The sequence below is a fragment of the Oncorhynchus masou genome, chromosome 19 (assembly GCF_036934945.1).
Source record: "Oncorhynchus masou masou isolate Uvic2021 chromosome 19, UVic_Omas_1.1, whole genome shotgun sequence".
NCBI lineage: Eukaryota > Metazoa > Chordata > Actinopteri > Salmoniformes > Salmonidae > Oncorhynchus > Oncorhynchus masou.
Genome location: NC_088230.1, coordinates 1,545,809 through 1,566,872, shown reverse-complemented (window position 1 = coordinate 1,566,872; position 21,064 = coordinate 1,545,809). Strand labels below are relative to the sequence as shown.

Genomic DNA, 21,064 nt, shown 5'->3' with positions numbered 1-21,064 from the left:
CTCATCCATCTTCTCTGCTCAATTCTATTGACTTAGATATTATCGTGCTTCATCACCACAGACAGAGACCACGTTCTTGGAAATAGCGTTTATTAAGCAAGCAATGTATCTTCTAAAAAATGAACAAAAAAAAGTTCGCTTGAGCAACACAAACACAGATACTGCATTTACTAACCATCATTCAATTAAAGGATCCTGATTTGCATAGCTGCAAAAAAGAAAAACGTGTTTTAGGAAGTCAACATCATGATCAATTTATTTTTCTGCAGCTTTTACATAGTTTATAATTTAAATTTAAAAAATAGTAATACAAAACATTGGTACAGAATCTGTTAAGCGTTATTTTCTAATTTTGTTATCAATCACAAGCTACTACTGCTGTGCTATTGAAACATTGAGCTTATAATTGTCACGCCCTGGCTATAGTTTACTTTGTATGTTTCTATGTTTTGATTGGTCAGGGTGTGATCTGAGTGGGCATTCTATGTTGGATGTCTTGTTTGTCTATTTCTGTGTTTGGCCTGATATGGTTCTCAATCAGGGGCAGGTGTTAGTCATTGTCTCTGATTGGGAACCATATTTAGGTGGCCTGGGTTTCACTGTGTGTTTGTGGGTGATTGTTCCTGTCTCTGTGTTTTGCACCAGATAGGGCTGTTTTCGGTTTGTTATTTTATCGTGTATAATTTCCGTATTTAATAAAATTAATCAAAACTACGCTGCATTTTGGTCCGCTCCTCCTTCCCACAATGAAAGCCGTGACAATAATATTCATATAATTACATTTCATTTATGTCCTTGCGATGAGGCAGGTTAAAAATGATAGAAAAACAGCAGCCAACATTTAAATATAAGACAAACTTTTACAGTTTTTTTTTTACCTATTTGAACTGTGGTAACAAGCACATAAGTGTTATGAAGTTCTTATAGATGAGAAATTCAGGAAGCTCAAGTTTTAAAATGGCTTCCCCGAGGCCAATTACTACTTACACTGAAGATTGCATTTTAGGCAGTAAAGCACAAATTATATCACCTTTGCACTTGTAACAACTTCGAGGCACTCCGATGCTTTGCAGGACAAAATAACAAGATATCTCACTAAGGGCTACTGTACGTCTGACAGTCTGTCTTCTTATGGAGAACTCCTTATTTGAAAAATAAAATAAAACAATTGAACACCACATAATCAATTGCCTCAATAACACCATGAAAGTAACATAGGACAGGGAGATATGATGCTTGATCTATTACAAAAACACAATCGCAGGTTTAAAAATAACTTAAACCTCATAAATTGTGCCAACTTAGTCTTACTTGGGAGTAACTTCCCATGCAAATACAATACAAGGTTTTAAATAAAGTTCAGCTTTTTGATAAGGCCTTAAATTATCTTACGTCAGTCTTTGTTGTTTAAAAAAAATGCTTTGATGAACAGAATCCTAACTGGAGTCCTGAAGGAGTCTTTAGGTAAAGAACTGTCTTTCCTTGTCCAGAGGTCCATGAATTCACAAAGAGGAAAAAAGTATTGTGTTGCCTGCTTTCCATTCTTCTTCGACATTTTACAGTGGAAACCTACTGGCTCTTGTAAAGCATATCAATAAAGATCTTCATTTTAAATTTAGACCATACATTTTAATTGTTGTTTGTTTGTTGGGTTCAGTTCAGGTACCCATTCTAGCACTCTCACTAGCCATACCACGCAAGCTTTCCTCAAAATAGGCCTATTTTACTCAGCATGCCCCATTTCAAGTCATAACTATAACTGGTTAAAGTGTCAGTTGGTGGACACTTACAGCTTTCAGTAAAACAGCCCCATATGGCTTATCTCAGAGATACCCAGCATGACAAGCACATCCATAACATGATGCTGCCACCACAATACTTGAAAACACAGAAGATCAACAGCATTTGCATTCACTCCACATTACTGGCCTGTTTGACAAATTGAAAAGAAGGAAGCCTGTTTTAAAAATCCACTTCAAATCATCCATTCTGTTTGCAACAAGGACGTTGAACAAGACTGCAAGACAACACAGCAAATAAATATAAAAATAAACTTTTTGGCAGCATCATGTTATGGGTATGTTTGTCACCGACAGGGACAAGGGAGTTTGTCAGGATCAAATAAATATTAAAGGAGCAAAGCTCAGGTAAAAAGTTAGAGGGAAACCCGCCGCAGTCTTCTGAAAACCTACGCTTGGGAGTTTTATTTTTTCCGCTGGACAATTAAACAAATGTTAATGTTGAAGAATGTCTTCTTCCTAATCTCTTCTTCTCCCCAATTTTGTGGTATTCAATTGGTAGTTACAGTCTTGTCCCATCGCTGCAACTCCCGTACGGAGGAGTCGGGAGAGGCGAAGGTCGAGAGCCGTGCGTCCTCCGAAACACAACCCAACCAAGCCACACTGCTTCTTGACACAATGCCCACTTAACCCGGAAGCCAGTTGCACCAATGTGTCGGAGGAAACCCCATACAACTGGCTACCATGTCAGCGTGCGGGCCGGGCGCAGGAGTCGCTAGTGCCAGATGGGACAAGGAAACCCCTGCCAGCCTAACCTGGACGATGCTGGGCCAATTGTGCGCTGCCCCATGGGTCTCCCGGTCATGGCCGGCTGGGACAGAGCCTGGACTCGAACCCAGAATCTCTAGTTGCACACAGCTAGCACTGCCCCCCAGAATGGCTTTCCAAGAGGTGTTGAATGTTCCTGAATGGTCCAGTCTCCTTCCTGTTTAAATTGGCTTGAAAACCAGAGACAATGCTTGAATATTGGTGTCCATCAATGATTCCCAACCAAATGTAGAGTATTTTGACAAAAACAATGGATATATATTGCCCTCTGTTTTGCAAAATTAGAGGAAACTTATTCAAAACGATTCACAGCTGTAATGGCTGCCAAAGGTGCTTCCACCAAGGATTAACTCTGGGGTGTGAAGATATACGCAGTCAAGACATCTTTGTTTTTGTATTTCTTATTCATTTGGAAAATGTTCTATACATTTTCTTTCAATATGAAAATGTGGAGTAGATCGGTAGGGAAAGAAAATTGATTTAATTTTAAGGCAGCAAAATGTGAAGACTGTGCAATGGGTGTGTAGACTCACTAGAATCAAAGTAGTGCACTAGAGTCACAGTAGTGCAGTTTATGGGGAATAGAGCAATTTCATAATGTACAGGAGCCTCCTATCCAACCGGGCCTGGGGTAAGGCAGGCAGGTATTAGTATATATATATATATATATATACACTGCTAGTAGAGACTACTGCTAGTATGTAGGTCAGATTATATGTCTGTGTGATAATTGTGGGCATAGTAATGCCAGTCTAGCTGCCTCAGCCTCCCCCACTTCAACTCAGTCTCTGCCCAGTCTAACAGATGAAACCCTGCTTTTACTTAGTTCAGATCTAATCTGTATCTGCCTTTAAGCTGCTCTGCTGCCCACTGCCCTTCTCTTCCTGCTCTTCCTGGAGGCTGGTCTGCAGCTTGCTCCAGATGCTGGTATCTCCGGTCTGCAGGGCCTGCAGGAAGAGGTTGGTGTGCTCCTTGAGCCGGTCCAGGTCTACCTGGGTCCTGCGGTTCTGACGAATCAGGTCCTTGGTACTCAGGGTGATCTCCAGCAGGCCAGACTTGGACAGGATGTTGTACGTGTTGCAGAAACGCTTGCGCTTTACGTCATGGTCATCGCTATTGTCGTCGTGGTTGCTGTCATCGTGGCAGCTGTTGTCGTTTGTTGTGGCGATGGTGGGTTGTGGGAGGGAGAGGGTCTTGGTTTTCTCAGGGACCTCAGAGGTGAGGGTGTCTGAAGGCGTTACGGTTAAGGCAGGGGACGGGGCTGGGGAGAACTCTGAACTACTGACGGCGAGAGAGGATCTTGCAGGACTGCTGCAAGCACTGGAGTCTGTGAGGGAGGGGGTGAGCCTATGCTGGGGAGAGGGGGACAGGGAGCTAGAGGGAGGAGGGAGACAGGGGGTAATGGAACCAGAAGAACCACAGCTAGAACTTCTAGACTGGTGCCTCTGCTGTTTGTCTCTGTGGTTGTGATGGTGTTCCCGGTGGCTAGAGGCAGAGGGGGATGAAGCGGGGAAATAACAAGAGCTTACTCCCCCGGAGGAACTCAAACTGTCTCCAGGGTGAGGGGCGATCTTCGGGTAGGACCTGAGGATGGGAAGAGTCTTCTTGGGGCGCCGGCGTTTGGAAGTGGCCTCCTTAGGGTTGGATATGGTGCAGTGGGAGACCACAGGGGAGACAACGGGCTGGACGAAGACCACCTGAGGCTGCTGGACCATCTCCACAGCTGGGCTGAACCCCCATGGCTTCTGAGAGGGAGGGTTGTTCCCAGGCTGGAGAGAGAGAGGACACAGACACAAAACAGAAAGATTAGTTCATGAACAATACTATAAGAGAGTACCAAAAGGCTCAAGACAGAGGACACAGTCAATCACAATACAGACTAGCCCATGAACAATACTATAAATATTATAGAAGGATACATAGAAACCAGTCCCAATACACAGATTAATAATCCATGATTAGGATAAAAGAAGGTGGAAAATGCAAAGACAGAATGTTCTTACACCCTGGAAATGATTTGAAAAAATAAATAATAATAATTAACCATCAAAGTAATACAAATAAAATCAGACACCAAGAAATCATGAATAGCTACAACTTCACTGATGGTTTAGTGGGACATTTCTAACATACCTGTTTTAGGAGGACATTTTTCATGATCAGGGGGAACATGTTGGAGTAGGACCCCCCCAACACAGCTAGCTGTGAGGGATGAGACCCCGACCCGGATGGAGGGTGCTGGGCCTCTCTCTTGGACACAGTGCGAGATGAGTCCTCAGAATCTGTCAGGTCTATGGTGCTGGCATCTGTGGAGGGAAGGAGAAGATCGATTCAGTGTTTTCGGGACAAGAAAAATAAAGACAACTTCAATGATATGGTGGGGGAAGACAGTTGGGAATCAACAAAGGGAAGTGTAGTAGAAAGCACCCTTCAAAGCTAAAGATGATGAAGATGGTAGTAAAGACATCAGAACCAAGGGACTCAGTGAGGGACTAACCTGAGAAGCCAGAGTCTCTCTCCGAGTCTGTTCTGGAGCTTCCAGACTTCCTGGTCCTAGATTGCCCTTCTGCTTTCCTCTTGGTACTACTCATCTTGTTTCTTTTCAATGGTCTTGTCAGTCACTCAGACTACTACACCCACATCAGTGTAGTAGAATGGATAGGAAACCTGGGATGCACCCCCCCCCCCCCAAAAAAAATCTGCATTATTATATGGTTCGTTACTACATATCTATTGCAACTCCTTCCGTGTTGTAGAGGTGCAATACGCTTTCCATTCTGTTAGAATCTAGCCGTTTCTGTGTCCCTCCTGCTAGTAGGATTATAGTTCAGTAGCTAGCTGCAGTTTTAGCATAACTGCTAGCTACTCCAATTTCTGGATTTTGAAATTAGCTAACTAACGTTGGCTACTTGATTGTCACAGACCACTAGCTAGCTATACCAACTACGTTAGCATGTCTGAATGCAACGTATCTAGTTACATCTTTCCTTTGGACGTATTAGCTAGCAACGATTACAATACAGAACAAAGCATAGACATGATTGAAACAATACAAATGTACCCAATTTCGTGTCCTTGCTCAATCCTAATTTGTGGTCTATCGTCCGCTCGCAGTCTCTCCGCCACAGTCTGTCGGTCTGGTGTGAGTGTGTAACGTGAGTCGGCAAGGTAGTACACATATACACGGGCTAGGCTTCTGGTACACTCCTGCCAGCTGGCGCACATGAGGCGAGGAATTCCAGGAGAATCCGATGTGATGCGATTTTCTTGGTCGAGACGGTGCAGCAACACCACAGGGAGTGAGTGAGTGAGTCGCTAATGTTCCGAATGATCAACAATGTTCTCCCGGCAGTGAGAAACCGGATGGGACACGATCTTCTCGTCTAAAGTCTGTGTACCTCACCTATCCATATTTGGAAGTTTGTGGCTGTATCGTTGTGTTCGAAGCATTTTTTTGTGCTGTCTAGCCCACCCACTACTATATTTCACCAGTATGCCATCTGACGAACTTGTGTTCAACAGTGAACTATGGGAGTTGTACCACAGATAAAACAATGACACATATATTTCACCGGATGTATAAATGTGAAGCATCCGCTTGGCCTTTCCAAATACGGTAGTGAGAGGAAGCCCTCGGTAGTGAGAGGAGAAGATGGAACGAGATGGATTTTGGCCGACCTTCCGCAAATGTTCTCATCGATGAAACATTTGATCCCAATACAGTTTTCTGTTTTCAAAACTAAAATCTGTTATGAACAGAGTGGACTAAGTTTAGTAGACTTTATTTAGCCTTTATAAAAAAATATAAAAAACGTTTATAATACAAATTGCGTTGTTTCAAAGGAGTGCAAAGGAGAATGTACAAAGGAGGCGTCCCCTAATGGAAATATGCAGATATGTTCTAGAACGAGCCAATATCATCTCAGCTTGTGCTCGACTCTGGCCACATCCTTGCTTGTTCTTCTCACGATGTCTAATTTGTTTCCGTTTGAAAAGACAGGCTGTGGTCTGTCTTGGTTTAGTTATAAACGTCTTAGGTTGCACAGTACCGGCATTTCGGCCGTCACTAGTTACCACTAGTTACCACAGATACAAAGGCAAAAACCCCGCTAATTTCTACAATTTGTTAGAAATGTAACCATAAACCTAACCGCACTGCTAACCTTATGCCTAATCCTAACTTTAGGACTAACCCTGACCATAAAGCACATTTTTGTTTTCATTAATTTTCACGATATAGCTAATTTTGACTTTATGTTTGTGGTAACGAGTGGAAACCTGGCATTTATGGGGAATCAGTGATGTGAGACCATAGTGTGCTGTTCCATGACATACTAGTTTTCAAGGGGCGGCATCAGGACACACACACACAATCGAAACGACCCACCTGAGGAAAATCTTATATTTACTCCTTTTCAAGAGAGTCAGTCAGACACATCATGACACTCAGTAAATGAACACAGCACACTCCCAAGACAAAGATGTAATTCTAACATGAACAACTCAAAATGTAATTCCCAGATGCCGTTTCTGATACACTGATCGCTATAAACTTATTTACATTTGAATATATTTCATTTTCATATATAATACAGTGGAATCCATGTGGATTTGTTATTCTTCTCTGTCTGATGAAAGTTAAGAGATATAAACATTACAGGTCTTGATATAACCTACAGTATGTCCATCCCTCCCTTTGATCATGCACTTCAGTTCAGACCATTCTCTCATGCAATGCCATCATCATGGGGAGAGGTATACTGTGAAGGTGTCCGTTCTCTCCCGAGTTCAGTCCACACCCATTCTGCATCTGTTTTAGTCTTCTTCGTTGTTGTTCCATACTCAATGCCATCATCATGGGGAGAGGTATACTGTGAAGGTGTCCGTTCTCTCCCGAGTTCAGTCCACACCCATTCTGCATCTGTTTTAGCCTTCTTCGTTGTTGTTCCATACTCAATGCCATCATCATGGGGAGAGGTATACTGTGAAGGTGTCCGTTCTCTCCCGAGTTCAGTCCACACCCATTCTGCATCTGTTTTAGCCTTCTTCGTTGTTGTTCCATACTCAATGCCATCATCATGGGGAGAGGTATACTGTGAAGGTGTCCGTTCTCTCCCGAGTTCAGTCCACACCCATTCTGCATCTGTTTTAGCCTTCTTCGTTGTTGTTCCATACTCAATGCCATCATCATGGGGAGAGGTATACTGTGAAGGTGTCCGTTCTCTCCCGAGTTCAGTCCACACCCATTCTGCATCTGTTTTAGCCTTCTTCGTTGTTGTTCCATACTCGATTGAAGCTAAATACATTTATTGGCCAACTGCTTTTCAAGAACACTGCCTGTAAGGTGCGGCTTAGTCCCTTTGTCCCTTGGCGATTGGTTATCTCCTGTCCTGCCACCCCTCTGTCCATCTCCTCTATGTTCATGAGGTGGAACTACTGTATCTGCTATTACAGTGGGAAATCATCCGTGTAAAAGTATTCTCAAGGCTGATATTGGGTATCCAGTATCAGAAAACTAAAGTTGTTATTACTCTGGTATAAATTGCAGTTTGGGGTTAGTGTATTTTCATGGACAATGAGTTGAGGCATCTGTGTATCTGGGAGGTAAACAAGTAGGTGTGTGGATTCCCCCTATGCTGTCTTCATTCCACAGCTGAGTGGTGATTGGACAGCGGACGGGGATCCAAGTATCCTACTAACTGTGTGGGTGCTGACACCTGCAAAGAAAAAGGCAGAGTAAATGCTCCATCATCTGATGCTATGCTCACACTGTCAAAAGCACTTCTCTGTTCCTCTTCTCTATTCCTCTTTTCTCTCTCTCTCGTCTCTCTTTCTCTGTCTCACTCTCTCAACTCAAGGTTGCTTTATTGGCATGAAATTCAGGCAGTAAGTATGGCCAAAGCATACAAAACATTTACAATACAGATGACGTACATTACAACAACAACAACAACAATATATATATACATGTATATGAATGGGAGTGTGTGTTGTCTTCGACAGTAGGAGGTCTGGGTCGCTGCATAGTTCAGCTCCCACCTCGAACCCACCACCGCGGCGTGAGTGTCAGTATCATGGGTAGGCGATTAAGTTTCTCTCTCTCGGTCCTCTCTCTCTTCTTTCTCCCTGTCTCTCCCTGTCTCTCTCTGGTGTGTGTGTGTGTGTGTGTAAGACTTCCCATCACCAGCTGAGGGCAGAGTCTCGTGACACTTACTTGCCACAGTCTTTGGATCTCTTCCTGTGCTTCCTCCTCCTGGGATGGATCCTGACTCTGGGACTGCTGAAAAGGAGGGAAAGGAGTGGGGCTTGAGTTAACAAATCTACAGAAACAAACACCTAATTCCTAGGTAGTTACTATGTGATTACCATTTCACTATTACTGTACTGTAAAATAAAGTGCTACCCAATATCAGACCTGTGACCATAGACGCAATCATTCATTTACTCACCTCTCATTCAAATGCATCTCCCTGTGTCTAAAAACAAGAGGACCGGTGTGAAGAGTCTCATCAGGGTCATTCATATTCATTAGTGCGCGCCATAGCAAAACATTTGGCAACGGAAAATGAAAACAAGCATTTCTTATTCAATACGGTCAGGGTAGTCCCTTCCCGTTTTGGCCTGATTGCTTCCGTTTCGTTCCCAGGGAATTACAACCCAGTTTTTAAGAGAATGTGCCTGGGTGAAAGGGCTGTTCATATTTTGAATGACTTAGATAGCATTACATGCCAAATGATATTAGGCTTTATTACCTGCACTCACAGGTCTGATGCTCCACAAACGTCAGCTCCACGTACTGCCCTGTCCTCTCAGTCGGAGTTATCCTCATCAACTGACACACATACAAACACACAGAGGACAACACAAACACATGCATTGAGGTGTCCATGCGCTCAAAGCTGTGGACTGACATTGGGTGTTTTACCGGAGCATATATCTCTTTAAGGTTGGAAGAGGGTAGCCCAAGGCAACATGTGGCCTCCTGACACAAAGTGACCCCCACCTGCATGGTGACGTTACGTGTGAGGGTGGGGTGACACTCCAGGTTCTCGTCTCCACAGCAACCAGCGCATCGCCACAGGGGCACGCAGGCAGGGCTAAAAATATATTCCACCCCTCCAGGGTACTCCTGCTCCACCTCCACCAATCGCTCCATCGAACGACACAAACTCCGCCCCAAAACCTCCCGGAACAGCATCACTGCAACAAGAGTTGACCAATGAACTATCACTCAGACCCAGGTTGATTGACAGCGGACCAATGTCTTGGACATTGACAGTTACTTAACTTAAGGAACAAGAGAGGCACTTACCTCTAGAGTGTGGTTCCACTGGGGAGTGAGAAGTCTGGAATAAAAAGAAGGGGAAAAATGCTATGTTATATTTCCGATAGAAGGACATGATCGCAGGTAGACATCACTGTGAACAACATAGCCAATACATAGCGACAGTTGACGCCCACTCAGTCAGTCACAGAGACTTCGACTCTGAACATGTTTATTGGGCAGCTGATGAGCGTACTCCTGTGGTAGAAAGAGAATGCTACAGCTGTGAGCAAGCAAGAGTTCTGTTACAGCCGATTATTTTCAGCTCAACCAAGGCAGAGGGGGCAGACATAGTAATCTTACAGGGCCTCAGACTCCAGACCATAGACTTATATCCAGACTAAAGCAGTGCAGTGGGATACTGTAGGATAGCAGGATCCTCTCCAGTAAGAGAGAGAGAGAGAGAGAGAGAGAGAGAGAGAGAGAGAGAGAGAGAGAGAGAGAGAGAGAGAGAGAGAGAGAGAGAGAGAGAGAGAGAGAGAGAGAAAGAGAGAGAGAGAGAGAGAGAGGGGAGAGAGAGAGAGAGAGGGAGAGAGAGAGAGAGAGACAAAGAGAGAGAGAGAGAGAGATCTTTCTCCTCAGGACCAAAGATTTTCTCTCCTTTATTTTCACTTACTGATTTCACCCACTCTGGGGTTTTTTGAGTTCCAATGAGAGTTGACAGTTCTGGTGAAGCCATGGTTTGGATAAACCCAAAGTTCCAATGCAGAATGATGCCCCATGCTGTTTTAATAAGCTGTTACATTATGTTAATCATCAAGCTGTTTTGTGAACTTGAAGCCATGGAAAGGATAGTCTTGCTGACACAAGCTCACATTGTTTGCGTCAGTCGGGTGATGGAAGGAAGCCATGGTTTCAACAGACCTTTGGCCATGAAATGAGAATGTCTGTCTATAGGAGACACGTTTTCCTCCCTCGATGTTACAGTGCTGCTGAGCAGCAACAAGGAGCGGTGATGTGGCAAAACTGCAGCCATCCATCTCTGTCGCCATAGTGACGCCGCATAACCAACCATAGCCAACGATACATGACCATTAGTCTCTTCCCACTGACCACTAAAGCACAAGTACAAAAAGGCATCCCAGGATGTCTCTACTGTAAGTCTTTGTTTGGACACAGTGAGAGACATGTCTCCGGTCAGGAACTATGAACACAAACAAACACAAATACAAGCCCAGACAGTGAACAGGCAGCTCACAGAGACAATGGGAGAGAGACAGTTTTGGAGTTCTCACAGTAGTTTGCTAGCCATCCTTGACCTCACGTGGTCTCTCTTTCCCTCTCTCTCCTCCTCCTCACTCGATTTCTTCCTGTCCTTTCTCTCTCGCTCTTTTCTCATCTCATCTCTCTCTTTCTCTCTCTCTCATAAATTGTATTTTATAAATGTCAGTTTGTATCTCTGGATCCAGTGGTCCCATCTGGGCTGGTTTCAATGGCTCTAATAAATCTCACCATTAGCTCCTTTTTAACTGACCTCCATTACATGTATCCTGTTGACACTAAGAGTTAGTTTCTCTCTACGGGTTTCAGCGGGTTATTTTATCACACACAACCCCCTGAAGTGAGACGGAGGCGGTGTTCAGGTTTTGTAGTGATTTAGGTAGAAGAGTGAAAAGTCCCGGGCCCAGTTTACGAGTGCTGTAACATGCGTTTCCCAAAACACCATGCAGAGAGGACGGTCGCTAAGTGTGACAGAGAGGGAGAACTGCTCTCAGCTTTCTCCATTCGAATCTAAATTCAAAATAAATTGCGCACCATAGAATGAACTCAGAATCATTTTTACGACCACAAATAACCATAACTGTAGTGACCCTGTGTTTATAAACGTGGATTTCGACTTTGCCACTTCAACATGCTTTTGTGGCACAGTCGATGCCACGTAACAGCTATGGGCCAGAAGTTTAAGGGTTAGCCAACCACCACTAACGAGCTCACTCTCCCTGCCTGTTTCGTGATAATGCGATCAGAGCCGGATGCAGACGATGATTAGATACGGCGAAATCAGATTTTTAACATCTCGATGCCATATTTACAATTGCATAAAATATATGCTGCACATTTTCCAAATGGTTTCTGTGCCAATGCACCACACAACCAATAAACAGAGCATAGTGACTTTGGGCTCTTCAATATCACGTTTTGCATTTTCAACACCACAATAAGTAGACTTTGTCAATCTCGACAAACAGAAAAGACATCCCTCCCTACATGGTTTAGTAACAGATGTCTCTTCACATTCATCAAATGGCTGCTGCACAGTTTAGATTTAGTTTGATTTAATTCTTGATTTTATATGTGTCATACATATACTGAACAAAAATGTAAATGCAACATGTAAAGTGTTGGTCCCATTTTTCAAGAGCTGAAATAAAAGATCCAAGAAATGTTCCATATGCACAAACATATTATTTCTCTCAAATGTTTTGCACAAATGTGCTTACATCCCTGTTAGTGAGCATCTCTCCTTTACCAAGATAATCCATCCACCTGACAAGTGTGGCATATCAAGAAGCTGATGAAACAGCATGATCCTTACACAGGTGCACCTTATGCTGGGGACAGTAAAAGGCCACTCTAAATTGTGCAGTTTTGTCACACAACATAATACCACAGATGTCTCAAGTTTTGAGGGAGTATGCAATTGGCATGCTGACTGCAGGAATGTCCAACAGAGCTGTTTCCAGATAATTTCATGTTCATTTTTCTACCATAAGCCGCCTCCAACAAGTTTTTTATAGAATTTGGCAATACATCCAACCGGCTGCACAACCACAGAGTATGTGTAACCACGCCAGCCCAGAACCTCCACATCCAGCTTCTTCACCTGCAGGATCGTCTGTGGAGGGGAGATGCTGAGGAGTATTTCTGTCTGTAATAAATTCCTTTTGCGGGGGAAAAACTAATTCAGGTTGGCTGGGCCTGCCCCACCAGTGGGTAGACCTGGCTCCCAAATGAGTGGGCCTTTGCCCACCCATGGCTGCGCCTCTGCCTAGTCATGTGAAATTAATTTATTTCAATTGACTGATTTCCTTCTATGAACTGTAAAATCTTTGAAATTGTTGCATGTTGCCTTTACAGTGTCTCTTGACGCCTCCTGTCTCAGCCTCCAGTATTTATGCTGCAGTAGTTTATGTGTCGGAGACTAGGGTCAGTCTGTTATATCTGGAGTATTTCTCCTGTCTTATCTGGTGTCCTGTCCTGTGTGAATTTAAGTATGCTCTCTCTAATTCTCTCTCTTTCTTTCTTTCTTTCTCTCTCGGAGGACCTGAGCCCTAGGACCATGCCTCAGGTCTACCTGGCATGATGACTCCTTGCTGTCCCCAGTCCACCTGGCCGTGCTGCTGCTCCAGTTTCAACTGTTCTGCCTGCGGCTATGGAACCCTGACCTGTTCACTGGACGTGTTACCTGTCCCAGATCTGCTGTTTTCAACTCTCTAGAGACAGCAGGAGTGGTAGAGATACTCTGAATGATCGGCAACCACTGTGATTGTTATTATTTGACCATGCTGGTCATCTATGAACATTTGAACATCTTGGACATGTTCTGTTATAATCCCCACCCGGCACAGCCAGAAGAGGACTGGCCTGTTTTGGCCTTTCTAGGGAGTTTTTCCTATCCACTGTGCTTCTACACCTGCATTGCTTGATGTTTGGGGTTTTGGCTGGGTTTCTGTACAGCACTTTGTGACATCAGCTGATGTAAGAAGGGCTTTATACATACATTGGATTGATTGACCAGCCGGTGGGTAGCTTGAGTATTTAAAAAAAAATAGGCTATAAAATAAAATACAACTGAAACAAAAACTATTTTGGGGGGGGGGGGTGAACCCAATATACTTTAAAATGACTAAAAGCAAATCGAAACTGTGTAGAAATGATAATGGACTTTCATTCTTGATAGTCCAGCTCGCTAATAATCACTAGACAGTCAGGGATAATCTAAAATGGAAAAAACACTGGATAGACTAAATAATTTTGCACATTTTGACTGCAAGGAAATATAACCAATTTTCAGTGCAGCCCTCCGGACCTCGACCAAATGTGACCCACAGGAAAAATAGGTTTGACCCCCCTGCTTTAGGATGTCTATAGCCAGGTTTCCATTAAAATTGCGACAGATTTTCATGCAAATATTCTAAAATCTGCATAAAAACACGATGCACATTTTCCCCTCAGAGTTGTGTTTCCATCAAATTGACTTGTTGTGGATAAAAGTCTGTGCGTAAATAAGTAATGTACAAAAAAACAATACTTTTAAGGTTACATTTCCATGCACCAAATAAAAAATACAAGTTCAATGGGTTTCCATCTAATTTTCAACTCAAGACCTACGGATGGTTTTGTCAGTAAAAATGTTGCATATGTAGAGCAAATGTGCCCACGCTGGTATTGGCACGTGTGCTCCAGCCAACAGCTTGCAGATACAGTGCAGGTTTAGTTTACAACATGATCAGATTATTATGGACAAAGGTGTGATATTTTTATATTATTTTTATTTGTCAAATAGCATCCAAGCCTTGATCATCTGGTCACCAGAATAAGACCCTCAATATTTATTGAAAGGAGCATCAAGCTCATCACCTTGCACTTTCACCACCCTGTGAAGTTCATCATAATGTATTTCATCTGTAGCCTAATAAAATGCGTGGTTTCGAGTGGGAGGAACACTCACCATGTCATCACGCGTGACTCCAAGTTTAATTCAATATGTTGGTTGTGATTAGAGGTCGACCGATTATGATTTTTCAACGACCAAAAAAGCCGATACAGATTAATCGGACGATTTTCTTTTCTTTTTTATTTGTAATAATGACAATTACAACAATACTGAATTAACATTTATTTTAACTTAATATAAAAATAAAATAAAATCAATTTAGCCTCAAATAAATAATGAAACATGTTCAATTTGGTTTAAATAATGCAAAAACAAAGTGTTGGAAAAGAAAGTAATATGTGCCATGTAAAATATGTGCCATGTAAAATATGTGCCATGAAAAAAGCTAACGTTTAAGTTCCTCAGAACATGAGAACATATGAAAGCTGGTGGTTCCTTTTAACATGAGTCTTCAATATTCCCAGGTAAAAAGTTTTAGGTTGTAGTTAATATAATATTTATAGGACTATTTCTCTCTATACCATTTGTATTTCATATACCTTTGACTATTGGATGTTCTTATAGGCACTATAGTATTGCCAGTGTAACAGTATAGCTTCCGTCCCCCTCCTCGCCTCGAACCAGGAACACATCGACAACAGCCACACTCGAAGCATCGTTACCCATCGCCCCACAAAAGCCGCGGCCCTTGCAGCACAAGGGGAATAACTACTCCAAATCTAAAAGCGAGTGACGTTTGAAACAGTATTAGCGCACACCCAGGTAACTAGCTAGCCATTTCACATTGGTTACACCAGCCATTAGGCTGATAGGCATGAAGTCATAAACAGCGCTGTGCTTGCAAAGAGCTGCTGGCAAAACACACGAAAGTGCTGTTTGAATGAATGATGCTGCTCAGTCAGACTGCTCTATCAAATCAGACTTAATTATAACATAATAACACACAGAAATTTGGTCATTAATATGATCGAATCCGGAAACTATCATTTCGAAAACAAAACGTTTATTATTTCAGTGAAATACGGAACCGTTCGGTATTTTATCTAATGGGTGGCATCCCTACGTCTAAATATTCTTGTTACATTGCACAACCTTCAATGTATGTCATAATTACGTAAAATTCTGGCAAATTAGTTCACAATGAGCCAGGCAGCCCAAACTGTTGCATATACCCTGACTCTGCGTGCAATGAATGCAAGAGAAATTACAAAATTTCACCTGGTTAATATTGCCTGCTAAACTGGATTAGTAGTTATAACTAGTGATTATGATTGATTGTTTTTTATAAGATAAGTTTAATGCTAGCTAGCAATTTACCTTGGCTTCTCCTACATTCGCGAAACAGGCAGGCTACTCGCGGAGTGCAATGGTTAGAGCGTTGGACTGGTTAACTGTGTTGTTGCAAGATTGGAACCCCTGAGTTGACAAGGTAAAAATCTGTCGCTCTACCCCTGAACAAGGCAGTTAACCCACAGTTCATAGGCCGTCATTGAAAATAAGAATGTGTTCTTAACTGACTTGCCTAGTTAAATAAAGGGTAGAAAAATATATTTTTACAAAATATATATTTAAAAAAAAAATCGGAAATCGGCCATTCCAATTAATCGACAACCTCTAGTTGTGATATCGATATGTTCACATAAAGGCGTTCTTCAACCGCCATTTCTCGCATAATAGCTTTTATCGACGCAAAAAGATCCCACCATGTCTAGCGATCAAATGATCTGTTTGCATTCATATAATTGTACCGAAACTTCCTGTTTCCATCACAGCTGTCATGATTATTTTATATGGTACGACTTTACTCGCATTAAAACTGTATGTCAAGCCATTTTGAGGATGCTGGAATTATGTTTTGGATGAATGTGCGCATGTCTACAGGATACATTTGATGTAGCCTAAGCAGACTAAAACATTGTGACTGGTTGTGTTTAAAAAGTGAAATGATAAATAGTTTGGCTATAATGAAGTGTTAGGTTCTAGGTGCTTGAGGTATAGCTGCTCGGATTGGAGAGGAGGCAGAGGGGGCTTGAAGCTTTCCTGAATAACTGGGCCTGTCAGAAGCATATGTGGCCACGTTATTATAGGACGACTTGGGAGAATGATGATCTGCAACAGACAGCGTATCTCAGTATCAGAAGTTTTAAAAAATACAGCCAGGCTGGCCAGCGATTGTGCCTTTCTAGATCGTATAAACAGTTGAGAGTAGACCCACCCACTGATCCAAATGGAATGAAACATTCAAATCACAGGGCTATTGCGCTTATTTTCAAAATACATTTTCACTGCAGCCTAGAGTAGAATTGTGTACTCACTTGAAAACAATAATGCAACTATTCATTGCATTGTGGGGTTGTAGGCTGCTAGGATAATTGTATTGTCCCTAAACAAGATCAGTGGGGTACCTTTTTGAGCTGCGTGTCTCATGTCTTCACTGTTCTTTCATGAGCAATGATGCACCTGGCCTCCACCTACCACTATTGTCACTATGAATGGTGGATAGAGGCCAGGATAAACAGTTAGACTGGTAGACTATATTGACATGTGGTATAGTAAAAGTTCGAGGCAGAAAAGCGTTGTGCATAAGGTCAGTACCAAAACACCATGATATTGGGGAGGTGCATGTAAGCAGATGAGGAAATTAGGCTGGGATGGAAGAAATTATATAGTAAAACCTGCAAAATAGAGAATTTTAAACCAGCGGAAAAACGCACTACCCTCCCCAAACAAAAACAAAAATATTGACAACCCTCCCCTATTTTGGACCATCGTATACACTTCACATACATGGAGGCTACAGTGGTACAGTTCCTCGCTTGAGCAGTAGTGTGACAATGACACTGCACACCTTGCTGAGTGCATCGCAATAATGTGGGTTCAACATCTCTTCTCGTTTATCTGTACTGATCTGAAAACACTGGTCAGCTGAAAGTATCACCAGTCCTGCTGTTCCACAAGGAGAGGAGGAGAGGATGCCACTTTTGATTGTTGAGATACATCCCAAGTCTCAATAAGGGTCAGGCGTTCCTACAGGAAAAGGAAGCACCTGTGTAATGAGACTCTTGCCATTATGTCCCTGAGGACCAACCCATGTCCCTCCATCTCTCCCTGCCTGCAACACCATAGTGCTTTCATTGTGTATGAGAGTTATACTTTACATGTAATAAAGAACACATTTTATGTATTTTTACCCTCTTACTTAGGACGTCCTCCTATCCCACCGTGTGATCGACGGGTCTCTATCTCTCCTCTGATCCCAGCTCCCTCCACAGACAATATCATGATTTGCTTTCACTATCGATGCCCAACACACTCATTGTGTCTTACATTCCCAGCTGCAACATTAACTCATCATTACTGCATTATTTGGTGCGCCCTGTCCACAAAGATATTGCACCAAATTGTGAGCTGTTCTCGCTTTCAGACTGTAGCGTTTAGAAATGTAAATATCATCCATCTTTTTGTTGTTGTTGACATATCTGCTCCGGGCTAGCCAGCAGCTGCAGATGGATGTCTGTTTCTGTGACTTCTGCTGCTGTAAATATCTGCTCGCATGACTAATTAGCAACACGCTGTCACGATAAACAGCACAAAGTATCCCTGTATAAACTATTACGTCGGTATAAACTTGAAACTACATTTCCTAGAAAACCTCAACAGCCCAATGCAGGTGGTCACCACTCAGTGTCTGTTGAATGTGTTGCTAGTGCGTTTGTAGACTAACTACTGTAATACACTGAGAATGATCCATTATTTACCTTGATGCCACTTCAGTATTAGGGGGTCAATCAATATACGCTAGGAGAGGATTCATTCTATTTTACTATCTCCCTAATGTTGTAAAAGTGAGGCGTGATGACAAAAAGTGAGTTACAGTACTAGAAAAGAATAGCTCTAAATGTGACTCTAATGACCTTTTCACGTGAAGTTGTAATGGGAGTCACATTTTGGGGCCAGAGTAGAAATTGGAGATACAGACATGTGAAGCAGTTACGAACTCGCTTTTTACAGAGAGTCCAGTTTGGAACATTGCATACAATAAAGTACAACATTAATAAGGTGTTACTTGCCATATATGAAAACTAATAGGAATATATATATATAGCCTATCATTATTTGTTTCTGAGTACAGAGGTTTTCAAGGAGGCTGAACCATTGTCTATCAAGAACTAAAGCCGAATGATATCACCACAACATGACAAAATGTATTGACCATTTACACAACACATGTTCGATATTGTCCCTTGATAGTGACAGGCTATAAAACAGGCATACTACTTTACCTGAGTAGGTGCCAAGTGGAACATAAGAGTTGCCAAAATCTGCGAGACGCCGACGAGAACGTGCATCTTGAAGGAAAAAGTGTTCAATTTTTTGCAGACAAATTTTTACAAACCAATTTCACTGAATCTGAGTAGCTGTCGGCATTGACAGTCTTGAGTCAAGGTAAAGAGATGGGCGTATTATCGACCACGGTAGAAATGACGCGATCGAGAACAGATTGAGCGAACCTTGGATGACTATCGCTGTCCGTGAAGAGCAGTCAGAGGAGGACTGACTTTTTGTAAAATACTATAATGCAGCGCTTGGACATAGCCTAATCTGAAGGTGATTAGTGCAATTAGGTTACTTTTACTAAAGTGCCTAACAAAGCGTTCCAGTGTCCCATAATGTTATGTCTTGCCCCCCCCCCCCCCTCCTCTCTCACACGAACACTTTCTCCCCACTTACAGTACCAGTCAAAAGTTTGGACACACCTACTCATTACAGGTTTTTCTTTTATTAAAAAAAAACTATTTTCTACACTGTAGAACAATAGTGAAGACATCAAAACTTTGAAATTACCCTTTTAGTCATGTAGTAACCAAAAACGTGTTGAACAAATCAAAATGTATTATATATACTTATAAATATTTGATTCTTCAAAAAATCCACCCTTTGCCTTGATGACAGCTTTGCACACTCTTGGAAATGACTCATTCACTCCGAATCCCTTTGCGTGAAGAATAATTAATACAGCAGATGTATAATTATAAGTGATAGGGTATGATACTTAGTGATTTTTGATGAAGGAACGAACATGATAGTTCATTATTGAGACACGTGCAAGAGAGAAATGACAGCATGCCAGTCCTCCCTCGCACTAAAGTCTGATTGTTTACCTTCAGCCTCTACAAATTCTCATCATCCATTTTTTTCCGAGATAATGAATGAATTACGATAATGAACCAGATATTTTGCTCTTTCAAGTGCTCAAAACACTTCATATGGCAGGAAAGCACGTCATCGACTTCCAATCTATGCAGTATTCTCAGAGCTCATTTTTACCACCCAAGTTAGAGTGAGTTGGTGCTTCTGACCCATCGCAGCGGCGAGTCTTTACAGTGGGTAAGGGTGAGTAGATTAGAACCCTCATCTGCCAGTAGACACAAACACACTTTATCTGTCTAGACGTGTGATAGTGATGGTGCGTTTACACGACTGCAGGAATGAAGGAGGAGGATCCCTTCCAGACATTCTGCTCATATTTGGAGTGGTGCCATGATAACCTCATCATGTCTGGGGTAAGACCAGACAGGGACCACACTCTGAGGGGCAAGTGTATATACACAATTCACTGTGCATGTGCAGCTCATAGGCCATGCTACTCACACCTAGAGGGAAAGACGACCTTCCATCTCCGTCCATGATAATGGTACAGCTCTGTTATTAGTTCAAAGAACAACTCTCACACCCGATGATGATGAATATAACTACTGGGCACAGACGTCAGTTCAACGTCTATGTTTTGCTTAGTTGAGTTGTCAACTAATGTGAGTTCAATGTGAAATCAACAAACAAACTCACCATCACATTGGATTTTGGTTAAAAGTTGGGTGAAAAAAAGAATAAATTCCCTTACGTTGATCAGTTTTCCACATTGATTCAATGTCATCACATTGACATTTTTGCTTGAAATGATGTGGAAACAACATTGATTCAACCGGTTCTTGCCCAGTGGGCAGTAACTTGTAGTGGACTTGTGGAATCATGATACATTTCTGCTGTTAAAACCAGAGTGATAGACAACCAGATAAATAGGTAGTTTTGTTTTGAATGACGAGAGATAACCAGGATAGATGATCCCTCCATCTGACACATCTCACTTATCACATACTCTGGGGTGTTTGGTGTGTATACAAGAGTGGTAGACACTGTTATCCTTCTGAGTGATGTATACTGTATACAATGGTTTGACTTTCACCACAGCCCTATAATTCATTGAATTGGGAGAAATCTACAATATGAATGAAAGAACAGTATAGCAGTCAGTCGGTCAGCTTTTTACTCAGGGAGGGCCCTATAGCAGGGGTCAAAGTTAACAGCTGTGACTTTCTGTCCCTGGGAACTGAGTTGACGCCCAAGTCCCACTCCCAGCCCAGCCTGAGTGACTTGTGATTCCCCAGTCTCAGAGGAGGGAAACTGGGAAATGGAGACCAGGCTTGGTGGAGTTTCCCAGGATCGAGCAACAGCAGGTGGGACTAGCGTTGCAAAAGTCTGGGAACTTTCAATAAA

General features: G+C 42.4%; 2 protein-coding genes across 7 annotated transcripts; both read right to left on the bottom strand.

Annotated features, from left to right (window-relative positions):
* Window positions 1-73: 73 nt before the first annotated feature.
* LOC135505703 (CLOCK-interacting pacemaker-like) lies at window positions 74-6,134 on the bottom strand. Its single transcript, XM_064924756.1, has 4 exons — window positions 5,629-6,134; window positions 5,065-5,234; window positions 4,701-4,873; window positions 74-4,336 (listed from the first exon to the last, which is right to left on the bottom strand). Exons 2-4 carry the CDS (start codon window positions 5,156-5,158, stop codon window positions 3,401-3,403), a joined length of 1,203 nt encoding a protein of 400 aa, XP_064780828.1. The 5' UTR covers window positions 5,159-5,234; window positions 5,629-6,134; the 3' UTR covers window positions 74-3,400.
* Window positions 6,135-6,407: 273 nt separating this feature from the next.
* Window positions 6,408-19,196, bottom strand: LOC135505702 (vascular endothelial growth factor A-like). 6 transcript variants are annotated; one of them, XM_064924753.1, is made up of 7 exons: window positions 19,021-19,196; window positions 18,793-18,858; window positions 9,880-9,913; window positions 9,320-9,767; window positions 9,017-9,043; window positions 8,782-8,847; window positions 6,408-8,284 (listed from the first exon to the last, which is right to left on the bottom strand). In XM_064924753.1, exons 2-7 carry the CDS (start codon window positions 18,856-18,858, stop codon window positions 8,263-8,265), a joined length of 663 nt encoding a protein of 220 aa, XP_064780825.1. In that variant the 5' UTR covers window positions 19,021-19,196; the 3' UTR covers window positions 6,408-8,262. The 6 variants fall into 6 exon arrangements, 4 of the variants coding, with proteins under 4 accessions (XP_064780825.1, XP_064780824.1, XP_064780826.1 ...); XM_064924755.1 differs by having other exon boundaries at window positions 6,410-8,284; window positions 9,320-9,399; window positions 9,571-9,767; window positions 18,793-19,196; XM_064924752.1 differs by having other exon boundaries at window positions 18,793-19,196.
* Window positions 19,197-21,064: the final 1,868 nt, after the last annotated feature.